An 18,483-nucleotide genomic window follows, 5' to 3' on the forward strand; every position below is an offset into this window, starting at 1 on the left:
TCTGAATCAGGCAGAGATTTGAATCCACTTTTCCTACTTGCCAGGGTGTGAAAAGTGCCTGAATGATCAAATAGAGCCTTATGCACTGTCTGATTTCCTGTTGTTCTTGGGAGCATACAGCTCTAGCTCATTACAGATCTCACCTTCTGCCACTATGCCCAGGATAGTGAGCATGTTGGCATCTGTGCCACTGCTGACATCATGGTGCTATCCCCTTTTCCTCTCTCTCGTACATTCCACTCCCACACCTGCATTCATCTTCAGTGGTACTCAGGCCTGAGGCCTCCCGACTCCTTCACACCTGCCCAGAGCCCAGCTTCCTGTCCACCAAGTCCCATTGTGGTGTCTGCTCTGCACTGTCTCCACCGCCATTCCTGCTGCTCACCTTGCTGGATTCAAACCCAGAAGGAGCAATATGGGGCAGATGAGGCCAGCGAAGGGCAAGGTGATGGGGCCAGCTCTGGCTCCAGGCTCCTCCATGTACAGTTGCATCTAGAGCTGTGCTGGAACCGGAATTTCCATTCTGCGGGAAGTTCGCCAGTGTTGAAATTTGGTTTTGTTTGAAATCAGAACAAAAGCAAAGAATTTTTTGAAATTTCCCACTAAACATAATTTTGCGGGGGGGGGGAGTCAGTCAAGGTATTGTTTTTATTTTGACTTTTTAACATTTTTTTATTATATCATCAGTTTATACTATAATAAAATAAAATCAAGTTCTCAGCCAAAAGTCCTTTTGAAATGAAACATCAAAACTTTTTGTTTTGAGAAGTTTGCCGTTATCAAAATGCTTGTTTTCAATTTTTTTCCAAACACGTTTTTGTCAGAATCAACATGTTCCCATGGAATGTTTCATTTGCAACAAATAGGCATTTTCTGATGGAAAAACGTTTCACTGGAAAATTTTCGACCAAGTCTAGCTACTGTACATCATCACAATATAACATGATTGCCTTTTTTGGATCCTCTGTTTGTTGCCACCACCTCTCCATCCATTGCCTACCTACTCCCCCTGCAGCCACCCCTTTCCCCCAGCCAGACGTTTAGCTACTCTCCTGCCTTTGACTGTTTTTAATCCATATCACCAAATATGTGTGTAAACTGAATTCAGGCTGGTCCAATGACATTCTGTTGTGCTGTCATAAGGGGGCTCTCAGTTCAGGCCCTGAGCTCATCCTCTGCTCCAGTGGCTGGAAGGAGCTGGGAACATTGGGCAAATTGCGGGGCTTAGCCCCACAGGGGGGACAGCAGGTGGTGGCACATGACAGAAACCTCCCTCTCTCTGAGCTTGAAGTGGCAATGACACGTCCTGGAGAGAGTGGCTGCTAGGATGCCCGGAGGGAATACAAGTTAGCACAGTGAGGTTCGGGGCTGGTTGGGGGAGAGGAAATAAAGGCCAAAGATCCCAGAAAATCCTAGCATCCTTAGTGATAACTTAGCTCCTCACACTCCTATTCCCACTGAAGTCAATGGGCAGCACTCCCGTTTTCTTCAGTTGGAGCAGGATTGAATCCTGAAAAAAGAAGGGCTGAGCAAAACAAAATCAGAGTTGCCAGTTGCCAACTCTCACAATTCAATCACAAGTCTTGTGATATGTGGCTTTTTCCTTAAAGCCCCAGCTTCTGGAGTCATGTGATGTTGTAAGAATCGTAGGTTTCCTTTAAAACCAAGAAAAGTCCATTTCTAACCCTCGTGGTTGTGGAGAAAAGCTTGAAAATGTGACCTGAGTGGTATCCTAAGGGGTCAGACACCAGAGGGTAAATAAAACAAGCCCCAAATGTGTTTGTTTTAATCTCATGATATCAGTTTAAAAATAATTATTTTTGAGGTCTAATTTATTGTTTGAATGAAGTTGACGGTACTGCAGATATTTTTCAGAGTAAAGCAGTTTTCATTTTTCCATAAGGTACCAGCAATTTTTTAACAGTGACACTTTTAAAAGGCCAGATCCTGCTGTTCTTAGACAGGCTGAACTCCCTTTGATGTCAATGAGCATTTGTCTGTGAAGGGACACAGGATCCTACCCTATGTGGCTTTTACTAGAAGTTAAACTTTAGGGAAGTATCTCATGGACCAAGGAGGGAAAGCATGGGTTGCTGTCACACCCAAACTGAACAGGCCCAGGAAGCACTACATTCCTCATGGGAACGTCCTCTGGAATTTAATAGGGATTAAATCAGTAGGACTCTGAAAACTATTCTAAAAATCTATAGATTTGAATAAAAATAACAACCTTTCTACAGGTTTCTTTGAACTAATCCTAAGTGTTCCATAAAGGATTGCCCAGAATCAGATGTGTTTTTACAGTAAGTACAATTACAGTGGGTTACATTTTCAAGAATAAGATTTATCCTATCTTGAGCTGCAGTTGAAGAAAGCATCCCTCTTCAGGAAGGCACATACTTAAGTCTGGTTATAGGTGCATGCTTAAAGTTAAGCCTGTGCGTTAGAGCTTTCCTCAGGAGAGATGATTTTAAGGTCATCTGTTCCTGAATCATAGGTGCTAAACTACTGTACCAATGTCTGCCCTGGCTGTAGATTTTAACCAAGCTGTGTTTACAGGGATATGCAGCTATGGTACCAGCTCAGAAGTGAAGAACTGGAAAACATGCAAGCTGCTTATTTTGGTTTTAAAGGCAGAAATAACAACAATAATAAACACTTCAGGAATAAACCAGCATTTGACGATGGGACTAACCTGGCATATGACAATGAAGGCTTCTGCAGGTGAGATGATTAAAATGCAATACGCTGTGTTTCTGAATGTGTTTGCCTGAGTAGATGTGAGAAGAAGGAGGATTAGTGAAAAGTTGCCTCAGAAATAAAAAAACGTTGTAAGTGTATTGTCTGGTTACGGGTAACACCAATCTGCAGACAAACACGACAAGCTGGTCTGAGTTCATGGTGTTTGCAGTTTGTTTCCCAAGCTGTGTGTTCTCCATCCTACAAGACGCTGGGCACGCCTCCGAGGTGCTGTGCATGCTGGGAGGGTGCTGCATGCCCTTTGCTTGCATTATAATCAATGGGAGCTGAGGGCGCTTGACACGTTGCAGGGTCAAGACCTAAAGGTTTCATGTTATTGGTTGTTTTCTGTGGGAATTAATAATGTCACAAAGACAAGATTTTGAGACAGCTTGAAAACCAGCATGACCTTGAGCCCTTATAGCCATTCTCTGTCCTGTCCTCAACGCCGTTGGGTTAGGCCTGATCTACACGCAACATTGCACCAAGTTAATTAAAGGTGTGTATTTAAGCCCATTTAGTGAAACTGGTGCCGAGACCTGTGTGGATGCACTTATTGGTTTAAACCTGGCTTGAGCCTGTGTCAGTACCTTTCCAGGCACGAGCTCAGTCAATATAACCAGCTGGAAACTGGTATAAGCCTGTCCATACAGGGCTTGGCACTAGTTCAATGACATTGGTTAAAAACATACCTTTAGTTAAACCAGGGCAAACTGTGTGCCTTATGGTTTCCTGGGCTTCGGGCCAGAGGAGACTCAGTCAACCACTGTACGTGGCATGCTCCCCTCCCAGACTGTCGGTGTTCCCGGCCAATGTGTGTGGAAGATAGTGCGTCTCTGGACAGCATTAAATGGTTTCTGGCAGGGCAGCGGAGGAGTCAAAGCTACACGTTTTTTAGTGGGTGTTAATCTGGGAGCCAGACTATATTAGCACTACAAGCCAAAAGAACCATTTGGGGAGTGAGGTACCACCCAGTGTGCATCAGCCACATCACAACCTGTCCCTAAATAATGGTGTAAGGAATGTGTTTTTATTGTACATGTGCTTAGCACAGTGGGGCCCTGATCCTCTGGGTGCTACTGCAGTACAAACACTATCAATAATTGTGTGTGAAATCCTGGCCATATTGAAGTCAATGGAAGTCATTGACAGTCTTTATGGTCCCTTAGACATATTGGGTGAAATCCTTGCCTCACTGAAGTCAATGGAAGTTTTGCCATTGACTTCAGTGAGGCAAGGATTTCACCCAATATGTCTAAGGGACGATACAGACTGTCACAAGGTGGACCACACAGGGCTGAGAGGTGGTGTAATTTACATCTTAAACTCACCTCTGAATTTGTGCAGATGTGTTACACCGATTTTACTGATATAAACTAAAGAGCAGAGACACGTGAAGGGAAATGATAATTACCATGTGTCAGAGTCTAATCTCAGTTTCACTAGTGCCAGCCACATAATTCTGTCTCATTTCACTGAACTATCCTTTTGCTATCGCTTAGCACTAATATGCAATATACAGTACATTACAGTTCCTGTTTACTGTTAATTCACTGCTCACTTTACAGACTTTGCTTACAGCAATATCTATGATTTGTAATGGTTACCTGTAGAAAGCAATTTTATACAGCTTATAAAACACCTTCCATTCCACAGCTAGAAATTTATATTTAAGTGGTGCATTTAAACAAAAGTCTGATGGCTGTTTAATCAATTTTTAGATCTGGTGGGGTTCAGAAAGACTTCTAAAGCTAATTATAATGGTGACTATACTCTTAAACCAGCTCTTCAAAAGGATTAAGAACTAATTTGTCATTTTGAATAGCTACGTATGCTGGAGTGTTAACGCAGGGTAAAAACACAATCTGCTTTTAGAATGTTTTAAAATAAAATGTAAAATCCAGCAGTTCCTAAATATAAAGGTTATTTCTCCATTGGAGCTACCAGCACCTTAGAAATTCTTATCTAAGCCACTCTATGGAGAAAAATCTTTTATTCTATTTACAAAATACTGCACCTCCTTCCTTAACTGAATGTAACAGGGAATATACAAGTCAACTGGACATGCAAAGGTTCAGAAAAACAGCTTTTATAAGGTCTGAAAATGAGTTTGTTAGTTCATTAAGAAAGTGGAGAGTTTATAAACTTTGCAGAAGAAAACAAAGGGCTGGGAAGGCTTATGAACTCTGCAACCTTTCCACATAGTAAACTTAATGACAGGTTTCACAGTAACAGCCGTGTTAGTCTGTATTCGCAAAAAGAAAGGGAGTACTTGTGGCACCTTAGAGACTAACCAATTTATTTGAGCATAAGCTTTCGTGAGCTACAGCTCACTTCATCGGATGCACACTGTGGAAAGTGTAGAAGATCTTTTATACACACAAAGCATGAAAAAATACCTCCCCCCACCCCACTCTCCTGCTGGCAATAGCTTATCTAAAGTGATCACTCTCCTTACAATGTGTATGATAATCTTATCATACACATTGTAAGGAGAGTGGTCACTTTAGATAAGCTATTACCAGTGGGAGAGTGGGTTTGTGTGTGGGGGTGGTGGTGGTGGTGAGAAAACCTGGATTTGTGCTGGAAATGGCCCAACTTGATTATCATACACACTGTAAGGAGAGTGATCACTTTAGATAAGCTATTGCTAGCAGGAGAGTGGGGTGGGGGGAGGTATTTTTTCATGCTTTGTGTGTATAAAAGATCTTCTACACTTTCCACAGTATGCATCCGATGAAGTGAGCTGTAGCTCACGAAAGCTTATGCTCAAATAAATTGGTTAGTCTCTAAGGTGCCACAAGTCCTCCTTTTCTTTTTAGTAAACCTAATGTGCTGAAAGCAAATACTGGCAGATGTATCCTACCTTTGGATGACAGAGTGCAGGTTAATCAGGATTCAGATAATCAAGTTTCCACTGTATTTCACTGATGCAGAGACAACGTGCATCCAGCACATGTGGACTAGTTATTCAGATATTACAAAAAATCAACTAGATTTCAGTTGTATCAAAATCTCCAGGTTTGAGCTAAAAGCCTGGTTGTTTCAAATGACCACTCAGGTTCAGAAAGGCTGTTTCTTCTAAATGGAACAGGAAAGCATTTGTCTGAGTTTGGGCAGTTATGAACATTGCCTAAGACTCTATCCTGGAGTTACTGTAGGGATGAGCATGACCTTTTAACAATGCAAACCAAACCAACTTTTGTATAAGTACTTACAGTGGTACATTTATATTCTCCGTTCCATAAAACGTTATTAAAGCTATAGATTTCTACAGTTTAATGCTAGTAAATGGATCTGTGTGCATTGGATGAGATGTGGGAATTGTCTAATGAATTATGTGGCAAATGAACCTTGAATATGACAAATGATATGCCAGCTTTATGTGTCACTTTGAAGGTTTATTTGTTGTATAATGAATTAGACAGAGTCACATCTTATTCATCATCCTAACCACAGCTTACTGTTAACAGCCAGGCAGTATCAAAGGATGGATAGGTAAGTGCAAACGGAAGCTGTCTGATGTATTATAGGATGGGTGAACATTAAAGACCCCAAATGAGATAATAGCTTTCCCCATTGTTTCCTTTCTGTATATAATGCAAATACACACTTGGGCAACTTTCATTTTGGGCTATTTCCTGCCAGTGCATCAGTCGCCATGGGCATTCAAGCCTAAGTGCAGGAAATTGCGAAGCTCAGGGACAAAGTGAAAGCAAATGCAAACAAAGTCACGTTTACCTTTTTGAGATCATTGGAGTAATTGACTTTATTCCCTGAGAAAACGTCCTCTTATTGGCAACATCTGGCCTTTGATTGTAAATCAGAATTTCCCATTGTTTCCAGTGAGGAATTATGCTTAAAAAACATGGCTCATTGTTTGGGGTTTCCCTGCTCTTGTTCATGACCAAGCCACACAACACATAGACCCTCAATGGATCACAAGTTGCATGAATTTTTCCCCCTGCTGGAGAATGTTTGTGTGTTGGTTTTTTATGTGAGATAACAAAAGGAAGTGGTTCCCTCCCAGAGAATCTGAGAGATGAGGCATATGCTTATCTGAGGGAAGAGTATTGGAGCCTTGGAGATTTATACAAGTTTTATGATAGAATTGACTTTCTTTGGAGAAAAGAATTCCTATCACAGTAGTTGCTCCTTTGCATGATATGTATCATAGGGTATATCTATATAGCAGTTAAACACCACTGGCTGGCCCAGGTCAGCTGAGGGGCTTGCGGGGCTTGGGCTGCAAAATTGCTGTTTCGATGTTTGGACTCAAGTGAGCGTCCCAGAATCTCGGCTTCAGACTGAGCCCAAACATCTACATGGCTATTTTTAGCCCTGCAACCTGAGTCAGCTGAGTTGGGCCAGCCACAGCTGTGCCATGGGTCTTTTATTCTAGTACAGACATAGCCTTTGAGAGACAAGGGTGAGGTAATATGTTTTATTGGACCAACTTCTGTTGGTGTCTCTCTCACCAACACACATTGGCCTAATAAAACATGTTACCTCACCCACCTTATCTCTCTAAACAGTGGGACCAACGTGGCTCCAAGAACACTGCAAACAGCTAAAGTATCTGGGAGGTAGAAAGCACCTTCTTTAAGACACTTCCCACACCTCTTGAGTATATCTTTAGCCTATTTCTGACTATTAAAAGCATTCTTAGAATCATAGAATCATAGAATATCAGGGTTGGAAGGGACCTCAGGAGGTCATCTAGTCCAACCCCTGCTCAAAGCAGGACCAATCCCCAACTAAATCATCCCAGGCAGGGCTTTGTCAAGCCTAACCTTAAAAATATCTAAGGAAGGAGATTCCACCACCTCCCTAGGTAACGCATTCCAGTGTTTCACCACCTTCCTAGTGAAAAAGTTTTCCTAATATCCAACCTAAACCTCCCCCACTTCAACTTGAGACCGTTACTCCTTGTTCTGTCATCAGCTACCACTGAGAACAGTCTAGATCCATCCTCTTTGGAACCCCCTTTCAGGTAGTTGAAAGCAGCTATCAAATCCCCCCTCATTCTTCTCTTCCGCAGACTAAACAATCCCAGTTCCCTCAGCCTCTCCTCATAAATCAGGTGTTCCAGTCCCCTAATCATTTTTGTTGCCCTCCACTGGACTCTTTCCAATTTTTCCACATCCTCCTTGTAGTGTGGGGCCCAAAACTGGACACAGTACTCCAGATGAGGCCTCACCAATGCCCAGTAGAGGGGAACGATCACGTCCCTCAATCTGCTGGCAATGCCCCTATGTATACATCCCAAAATGCCATTGGCCTTCTTGGCAACAAGGGCACGCTGTTGACTCATATCCAGCTTCTCGTCCACTGTCACCCCTAGGTCCTTTTCCGCAGAACTGCTGCCTAGCCATTCGATCCCTAGTCTGTAGCGGTGCATGGGATTCTTCCGTCCTAAGTGCAGGACTCTGCACTTGTCCTTGTTGAACGTCATCAGATTTATTTTGGCCCCGTCCTCCAATTTGTCTAGGTCCCTCTGTATCCTATCTCTACCCTCCAGTGTATCTACCTCTCCTCCCAGTTCAGTGTCATCTGCAAACTTGCTGAGGGAGCAATCCACACCATCCTCCAGATCATTTAGGAAGATATTGAACAAAACCAGCCCGAGGACCGACCCTTGGGGCACTCCATTTGATACTGGCTGCCAACTAGACATGGAGCCATTGATCACTACCCGTTGAGCCCGACAATCTAGCCAACTTTCTATCCACCTTATAGTCCGTTCATACAGCCCATACTTCTTTAACTTGCTGGCAAGAATACTGTGGGAGACTGTGTCAAAAGCTTTGCTAAAGTCAAGGAACAACACGTCCACCACTTTCCCCTCATCCACAGAGCCAGTTATCTCATCATAGAAGGCAATTAGATTAGTCAGGCACGACTTGCCCTTGGTGAATCCATGCTGACTGTTCCTGATCACTTTCCTCTCCTCTAAGCGCTTCAGAATTGATTCCTTGAGGACCTGCTCCATGATTTTTCCAGGGACTGAGGTGAGGCTGACTGGCCTGTAGTTCCCAGGATCCTCCTCCTTCCCTTGTTTAAAGATGGGCACTACATTAGCCTTTTTCCAGTCGTCCGGGACTTCCCCCGATCGCCATGAGTTTTCAAAGATAATGGCCAATGGCTCTGCAATCACATCTGCCAACTCCTTTAGCACTCTCGGATGCAGCGCATCTGGCCCCATGGACTTGTGCTCGTCCAGCTTTTCTAAATAGTCCCGAACCACTTCTGTCTCCACAGAGGGCTGGTCACCTCCTCCCCATGTTGTGCTGCCCAGTGCAGTAGTCTGGGAGCTGACCTTGTTCGTGAAGACAGTCGCAAAAAAAGCATTGAGTACATTAGCTTTTTCCACATCCTCTGTCACTAGGTTGCCTCTCTCATTCAGTAAGGGGCCCACACTTCCCTTGACTTTCTTCTTGTTGCTAACATACCTGAAGCAATCCTTCTTGTTACTCTTAACATCTCTTGCTAGCTGCAACTCCAGGTGTGATTTGTGGCTCTCTCATCCCAGTCAGGCTAACAGCATGAAAAATCTGAGGCAGATGTTTGTACATGCCAACAAAGATCGGTAACAGCATGCCGAAGCCCTGTCTACACTACAGAACTGCAGTGTTGCAAGCTGCCGTGGGAATTTGTCACACAGTGAGGCACACACACAAAAGTACGCACCTCTGTGTGCACATGCAGTATACACAGTGTTTTCTGTCTTTGTTGAAATTTCTTTGAAAGATTGTGTGTTCTATATTTAGATCTAGGAGCAAAAATAGTTTAAGAAAAAAAAGTAACCCCCCCCCGTTGATATTTGATAGAATAGACCCTTTTTTTTATCGTTTTTGACATAACTTTGAGCAAGTCAGTATCAAGCTTTTGTCAGAGTGATCCCACAGTTTTTGCCTATGCTTGGAATAGGAAATCAGTGTGACAACTGTGTAGTGTGGGTTGGCAGCTGCTGACTTTAATGGTGACCACTGTACATGGAAGGAGCCACTTTCTGACCTTGGATACACGTGAGCAAGTCACACGGAAGCGATGGGAGAGATGCACATACGTAGGTGAGATCAGCATGTGATTCAATGTGAGGTGCATGTTAGCAATTGCCATCTGTGCCATCCAGCTGCTATTTGGAAGAAAGCAACAGTGTGGTGGTTACTAATACTTATTTTGATAAAGCCACATGCCACTAAGCTCCATATGTTGGCAACATGACCAGTTTCTTGTAATATTCCAATGACTGACTAGTGCCTGAATAATTTACAGCCACTTACAGGGAGGATGTGCCACATAAGAAGGGACTAAAAAGTTTGTTTTCTCAGGATTTGATGATAAGGGATGTAGGAAGGAGAGAGTGTGTTAATGGTGTATAACAGGGAGCACAGTGAAAAGGGATACTTCACCTTGGATGAAGACATGGGGGAAGGAGTGTGGCCCTGTGCCATGCACACAGCCCAAACAATGTCAGTGAACCTCAACAGCACCTATAGCGAGGAGTACAAGGTCATCCGTCCAAGGAGAGGAGAGATGCCCATACAAACAGCAAAAGGTGTGTGCACCTGTGATGCAAAGGCAGAAGCAGAGGTAGTTAGGGCTTATCTGCACAGGGAAATTGACCAGATTAGCTGTTCCAGAGTTAGTCTCCACTCGTGGTGTTATTCTTCAATCGCTATTCCTGAGGAAACTACAATCCATCGGTGATCTTCCTGATAACACCATCTTGGCCACTATGGATGTAGAAGCCCTCTACACCAACATTCCACACAAAGATGGACTACAAGCCGTCAAGAACACTATCCCCGATAATGTCACGGCTAACCTGGTGGCTGAACTTTGTGACTTTGTCCTTACCCATAACTATTTTACATTTGGGGACAATGTATACCTTCAGATCAGCGGCACTGCTATGGGTACCCTCATGGCCCCACAGTATGCCAACATTTTTATGGCTGATTTAGAACAACGCTTCCTCAGCTCTTGTCCCCTAGCGCCCCTACTCTACTTGCGCTATATTGATGACATCTTCATCATCTGGACCCATGGAAATGAAGCCCTTGAGGAATTCCACCATGATTTCAACAATTTCCATCCCACCATCAACCTCAGCCTGGTCCAGTCCACACAAGAGATCCACTTCCTGGACACTACCATGCTAATAAACAATGGTCACATAAACACCACCCTATACTGGAAACCTACTGACCGCTATTCCTACCTACATGCCTCCAGCTTTCACCCTGACCACACCACATGATCCATTGTCTACAGCCAAGCTCTGCGATACAACCGCATTTGCTCCAACCCCTCAGACAGAGAGAAACACCTACAAGATCTCTATCAAGCATTCTTACAACTACAGTACCCACCTGCGGAAGTGAAGAAACAGATTGATAGAGCCAGAAGTGTTCCCAGAAGTCACCTACTACAGGACAGGCCTAACAAAGAAAATAACAGAACGCCCACTAGCCGTCACCTTCAGCTCCCAACTAAAACCCCTCCAACGCATTATTAAGGATCTACAACCTATCCTGAAGGATGACCCAACACTCTCACAAATCTTGGGAGACAGGCCAGTCCTTGCCTACAGACAGCCCCCCAACCTGAAGCAAATACTCACGAGCAACCACACACCACACAACAAAAACACTAACCCAGGAAACTATCCTTGCAACAAAGCCCGTTGCCAACTGTGCCCACATATCTCTTCAGGGGACACCATCACAGGGCCTAATAACATCAGCCACACTATCAGAGGCTCGTTCACCTGCACATCCACCAATGTGATATATGCCATCATGTGCCAGCAATGCCCCCTGCCATGTACATTGGTCAAACTGGACAGTCTCTACGCAAAAGAATAAATGGACACAAATCAGATGTCAAGAATTATAACATTCATAAACCAGTCGGAGAACACTTCAATCTCTCTGGTTACGCAATTACAGACATGAAGGTCGCTATCTTACAACAAAAAAACTTCAAATCCAGACTCTAGCGAGAAACTGCTGAATTGGAATTCATTTGCAAATTGGATACTATTAATTTAGGCTTAAATAGAGACTGGGAGTGGCTAAGTCATTATGCAAGGTAGCCTATTTCCCCTTGTTTTTTCCTACACCTCCCCCCAGACGTTCTGGTTAAACTTGGATTTATGCTGGAAATGGCCCACCTTGATTATCATACACATTGTAAGGAGACTGGTCAGTTTGGATGAGCTATTGCCAGCAGGAGAGTGAGTTTGTGTGTGTGTGGGGGGGTGGGGGGTGAGAAAACCTGGATTTGTGCTGGAAATGGCCCACCTTGATTATCATGCACATTGTAGGGAGAGTGGTCACATTGGATAAGCTATTACCAGCAGGAGAGTGAGTTTGTGTGTGTGTGTTTTGGGGGTGGGGTGAGAAAACCTGGATTTGTGCTGGAAATGGCCCACCTTGATTATCATACACATTGTAAAGAGAGGTTTCAGAGGAACAGCCGTGTTAGTCTGTATTCGCAAAAAGAAAAGGAGTACTTGTGGCACCTTAGAGACTAACCAATTTATTTGAGCATGAGCTTTCGTGAGCTACAGCTCACTTCATCAGATGTTTACCGTGGAAACTGCAGCAGACTTTATATACACACAGAAATCATGAAACAATACCTCCTCCCACCCCACTGTCCTGCTGGTAATAGCTTATCTAAAGTGATCAACAGGTGGGCCATTTCCAGCACAAATCCAGGTTTTCTCACCCTCCACCCCCCCACACAAATCAGATGTCAAGAATTATAACATTCATAAACCAGTCGGAGAACACTTCAATCTCTCTGGTCACGCAATCACAGACATGAAGGTCGCTATCTTAAAACAAAAAAACTTCAAATCCAGACTCCAGCGAGAAACTGCTGAATTGGAATTCATTTGCAAATTGGATACTATTAATTTAGGCTTAAATAGAGACTGGGAGTGGCTAAGTCATTATGCAAGGTAGCCTGTTTCCTCTTGTTTTTTCCTACCCCCCCCCCCCCCCCAGATGTTCTGGTTTAACTTGGATTTAAACCTGGAGAATGGTCAGTTTAGATGAGCTATTACCAGCAGGAGAGTGAGTTTGTGTGTGTATGGGGGTGGGGGGGATGTGAGAAAACCTTGATCTATGCAGGAAATAGCCCGACTTGATTATGTAAAGAGTTGTCACTTTGGATGGGCTAGCACCAGCAGGAGAGTGAATTTGTGTGGGGGGGTGGAGGGTGAGAAAACCTGGATTTGTGCTGGAAATGGCCCACCTGTTGATCACTTTAGATAAGCTATTACCAGCAGGACAGTGGGGTGGGAGGAGGTATTGTTTCATGATTTCTGTGTGTATATAAAGTCTGCTGCAGTTTCCACGGTAAACATCTGATGAAGTGAGCTGTAGCTCACGAAAGCTCATGCTCAAATAAATTGGTTAGTCTCTAAGGTGCCACAAGTACTCCTTTTCTTTTTGCGAATACAGACTAACACGGCTGTTCCTCTGAAACCTGTCATTATGCAAGGCACTGCATTTAGCCGTATGGAGTGGAAATCTATCAACTGCATGAAGAAACTTGTACAGATACAGACAGACATCATCTTCCTTTCCAAATGCAAACAGATGGACATCGTACCAAAAGGACTGAAGGTCAAAAATCCATTACAATCTACATACCACACAGACTATGCTGACAGCTTGTGCCTCACGCTCTCAAAGAAACTGCGGAATCACCTGATCAAGATCCTCTACAGCAAACAGGGAAAGATTAAGAATGAGCTCTCAAAAATGGATACTCTCATAAAGAACCAACCTTTCACACAAACTTCCTCGTGGCTGGATTTTACTAAAACTAGACAAGCCATTTACAACGCACACTTTGCTTCTCTACAAAAGAAAAAAGACACTAAACTTTCTAAACTACTACATGCTACAAGGGGCCACAGCAATGGTTCCCTCACCCCACCTAGCAATATTGTTAACCTATCCAACTATACTCTCAGCCCAGCAGAAGCAGCTGTTCTATCTCGGGGCCTCTCCTTCTGCCCCTCCACCCCCACGAACATGATACAGTTCTGTGGTGACCTAGAATCCTATTTTCGACGTCTCCGTCTCAAGGAATATTTCCAAAATACCTCTGAACAACATACTAATCCACAGAGGTCTCCCTGCCAACACTACAGAAAGAGGGATTCTAGATGGACTCCTCCTGAAGGTCGAAACAGCAGACTGGACTTCTACATAGAGTGCTTCCGCCGACGTGCACGGGCTGAAATTGTGGAAAAGCAGCATCACTTGCCCCATAACCTCAGCCATGCGGAACGCAATGCCATCCACAGCCTCAGAAACAACTCTGACATCATAATCAAAAAGGCTGACAAAGGAGGTGCTGTTGTCATCATGAATAGGTCGGAATATGAACAAGAGGCTGCTCGGCAGCTCTCCAACACGAGTTTCTACAAGCCATTACCCTATGATCCCACTGAGAGTTACCAAAAGCAACTACAGCATTTGCTCAAGAAACTTCCTGAAAAAGCACAAGATCAAATCCGCACAGACACACCCCTGGAACCCCGACCTGGGATATTCTATCTACTATCCAAGATCCATAAACCTGGAAATCCTGGGCGCCCCATCATCTCAGGCATTGGCACCCTGACAGCAGGATTGTCTGGCTATGTAGACTCCCTCCTCAGGCCCTACGCTACCAGCACTCCCAGCTACCTTCGAGACACCACTGACTTCCTGAGGAAACTTCAATCCATCGGTGATCTTCCTGATAACACCATCCTGGCTACTATGGATGTAGAAGCCCTCTACACCAACATTCCACACAAAGATGGACTACAAGCCGTCAAGAACACTATCCCCGATAATGTCACGGCTAACCTGGTGGCTGAACTTTGTGACTTTGTCCTTACCCATAACTATTTCACATTTGGGGACAATGTATACCTTCAGATCAGCGGCACTGCTATGGGTACCCGCATGGCCCCACAGTATGCCAACATTTTTATGGCTGATTTAGAACAACGCTTCCTCAGCTCTCGTCCCCTAAAGCCCCTACTCTACTTGCGCTATATTGATGACATCTTCATCATCTGGACCCATGGAAAAGAAGCCCTTGAGGAATTCCACCATGATTTCAACAATTTCCATCCCACCACCAACCTCAGCCTGGTCCAGTCCACACAAGAGATCCACTTCCTGGACACTACAGTGCTAATAAACAATGGCCACATAAACACCACCCTATACCGTAAACCTACTGACCGCTATTCCTACCTGCATGCCTCCAGCTTTCACCCTGACCACACCACACGATCCATCGTCTACAGCCAAGCTCTGCGATACAACCGCATTTGCTCCAACCCCTCAGACAGAGACAAACACCTACAAGATCTCTGTCAAGCTTTCTTACAACTACAATACCCACCTGCAGAAGTAAAGAAACAGATTGATAGAGCCAGAAGAGTTCCCAGAAGTTACCTACTACAGGACAGGCCTAACAAAGAAAATAACAGAACGCCACTAGCCGTCACCTTCAGCCCCCAACTAAAACCCCTCCAACGCATTATTAAGGATCTACAACCTATCCTAAAGGATGACCCAACACTCTCACAAGTCTTGGGAGACAGGCCAGTCCTTGCCTACAGACAGCCCCGCAACCTGAAGCAAATACTCACCAACAACCACATACCACACAACAGAACCACTAACCCAGGAACTTATCCTTGCAACAAAGCCCGTTGCCAATTGTGCCCACATATCTATTCAGGGGACACCATCACAGGGCCTAATAACATCAGCCACACTATCAGAGGCTCGTTCACCTGCACATCCACCAATGTGATCTATGCCATCATGTGCCAGCAATGCCCCTCTGCCATGTACATTGGTCAAACTGGACAGTCTCTACGTAAAAGAATAAATGGACACAAATCAGATGTCAAGAATTATAACATTCATAAACCAGTCGGAGAACACTTCAATCTCTCTGGTCACGCAATCACAGACATGAAGGTCGCTATCTTAAAACAAAAAAACTTCAAATCCAGACTCCAGCGAGAAACTGCTGAATTGGAATTCATTTGCAAATTGGATACTATTAATTTAGGCTTAAATAGAGACTGGGAGTGGCTAAGTCATTATGCAAGGTAGCCTGTTTCCTCTTGTTTTTTCCTACCCCCCCCCCCAGATGTTCTGGTTTAACTTGGATTTAAACCTGGAGAATGGTCAGTTTAGATGAGCTATTACCAGCAGGAGAGTGAGTTTGTGTGTGTATGGGGGTGGGGGGGATGTGAGAAAACCTTGATCTATGCAGGAAATAGCCCGACTTGATTATGTAAAGAGTTGTCACTTTGGATGGGCTCGCACCAGCAGGAGAGTGAATTTGTGTGGGGGGGTGGAGGGTGAGAAAACCTGGATTTGTGCTGGAAATGGCCCACCTGTTGATCACTTTAGATAAGCTATTACCAGCAGGACAGTGGGGTGGGAGGAGGTATTGTTTCATGATTTCTGTGTGTATATAAAGTCTGCTGCAGTTTCCACGGTAAACATCTGATGAAGTGAGCTGTAGCTCACGAAAGCTCATGCTCAAATAAATTGGTTAGTCTCTAAGGTGCCACAAGTACTCCTTTTCTTATTGTAAAGAGAGTGGTCACTTTGGATGGGCTATTACCAGCAGGAGAGTGAGTTTGGGGGGGGGGCAGAGAGTGAGAAAACCTGGAATTGTGCTGGAAATGGCCCAACTTGATTATCATACACATTGTAAGGAGAGTGATCACTTTAGATAAGCTATTACCAGCAGGAGAGTGGGGTGGGAGGAGGTATTGTTTCATGGTCTCTGTGTATATAATGTCTTCTGCAGTTTCCACAGTATGCGTCCAATGAAGTGAGCTGTAGCTCACAAAAGCTTATGCTCAGATAAATTGGTTAGTCTCTAAGGTGCCACAAGTACTCCTATTCCCCTTTAAATTCACACTCTACCTTACTCCAGAATAACAGCCCCAGGGAGATAACACCTTTAGACCAACATTCCCCCTTCATCCACAGCCAGGATCCCTGCTGGCTGTTTTATAGATGCTAGAAAAGTATGACTCTGCAGGTGAGCCATGCAAGCTACGCACCACACATGGACAGGCAGAAGCCTGAATATTAGCAAAGGGAAGTTTAATAAAAGCTGGCCGTCTCCACTGCAGGGTGACAAAGATATCTGAGAGATTAAAGTGAGTGTCAGTGAGAGATCATATTAAAGTAATGGGAACCAAAAGGAAAAATGAAACCACTTCCCTCCACCCAAGCATAGCTGTGTGGCCACCTATAAAGGAGCAGTCAATTACAGATGTTGTTCAGCTGAATACAAACTAGAGCTAGGACAAAGCAAATTATTTTGGCCTTGGATTCACAGCTTGTAGGAAGAGGGAGAAATTTCCTTGGTTCATTTGTGATTGCCAAACTGAAACAACACTCTCCTTCATCTCTTTTAAATGATTCCAGCCATTCTTCTAGGAATTTCAAGGAGAATCAACTAATAAACATGCATAACCTGGCACTACGATAGGAAACTCACTACAGTAACTAGGGTACACCGTAAACCATCCTCCCTGTGCATATGAAAATATCCAGTAAACTCAGAACACCCTGCTGTGTGTGCCTTGCCACCACCAAACCAGGAGCATGCCATCCACTAGCCCCACCACTGGAAAAACCGATACAATTAGAACTAGGAGAGCCTGCACCAGTTGGGAAGTCAGTTTGCATTAATATCCAGATTATGGTATGAAATATCCAAACTACAGGAAGCCTCCATTTCCCTCACTTTCAGCACATGTCCCCCCATTTTATCCCCTGGGATAGCCCCTTCCTCGACAAGGAAAGAGCTTTGACTGGTGGCCTGCTTTCTCCCCTCTTCAGGGATTTTTTGAAGATCACAGCAGACCAGCTGCCTTCTATCACCTTTAAGAAGCATATCTGCTATCTCTCTCCTTCAGACTTGAGGAGACAAGCCCAGATTGCTTCTGCTCACCCTTTTGGGTTAGACTCAGCTAATCAGCCCCTCTGAAGAAGTGTCATGTGACATAATCCAGTCCACCCAGTAAGCAATGCATCCCAAGGAGCTGCAATTAAATATAATGGGTTTTTTTTTTCCCTAACATGAACACTTTTGGAGGAAATGCTGCATTTGTGTAGAAACATTGACAACAACCCAAAAACTCAAACTAGGAAATTTGGAGTGTTTGGAGTTCGAGGTGGATTCTTTTATACAGCTCCCTTGCTTGTTTTCAGATGTACTGTTGTCACCAGTTAGCTGAACTGACTGCAGGAGTGAGTCAAGTGAAATGAAAAAGCCGATGTCTATGACTACACTTGGAAGTCCTCCTATTAGACACCCACTGCAGCTGGTACATATTACCAAGCCAAAATATCTGCAGCTGGGCAACAGATTGATGTACACCCACAGAAGTTATTTTTAGTGCTTGTCTCTCAAAGATCATGAAATTTGGTCTTGGGTCCTTTCCAACTACAGCGTGTCAGTCAGTACGCATTATCAGTGTAGTAAGGGAAAAGCAGATAAGCAATATCCAATAAAAAGATGTCCAAGAGAAATGACTGCAGAAAAACAAGATGTGCTTGGGAATTTTGAAGCAAATGTGTAATAAGTGATGAAGCAAAATCAGTGAAATGAGTTCCCAACATTTGCCCACGCAGAAATCCCAGCTATGCTCTCTCTTCCGCTTACATAGAG

At 44.1% G+C, this 18,483-nt stretch overlaps 1 protein-coding gene across 1 annotated transcript in view; it reads left to right on the forward strand.

Annotated features, from left to right (window-relative positions):
- SUSD3 (sushi domain containing 3) overlaps window positions 1-18,483 on the forward strand; it is a 63,243-nt gene that overhangs the window by 24,155 nt on the left and 20,605 nt on the right. The window contains exon 4 of the mRNA XM_073351573.1: window positions 2,560-2,724. Coding sequence (XP_073207674.1) covers window positions 2,560-2,724 — 165 coding nt within the window. The remainder of the gene's footprint in view (window positions 1-2,559; window positions 2,725-18,483) is intronic.

This window comes from Lepidochelys kempii, chromosome 7 (assembly GCF_965140285.1).
Source record: "Lepidochelys kempii isolate rLepKem1 chromosome 7, rLepKem1.hap1, whole genome shotgun sequence".
NCBI lineage: Eukaryota > Metazoa > Chordata > Testudines > Cheloniidae > Lepidochelys > Lepidochelys kempii.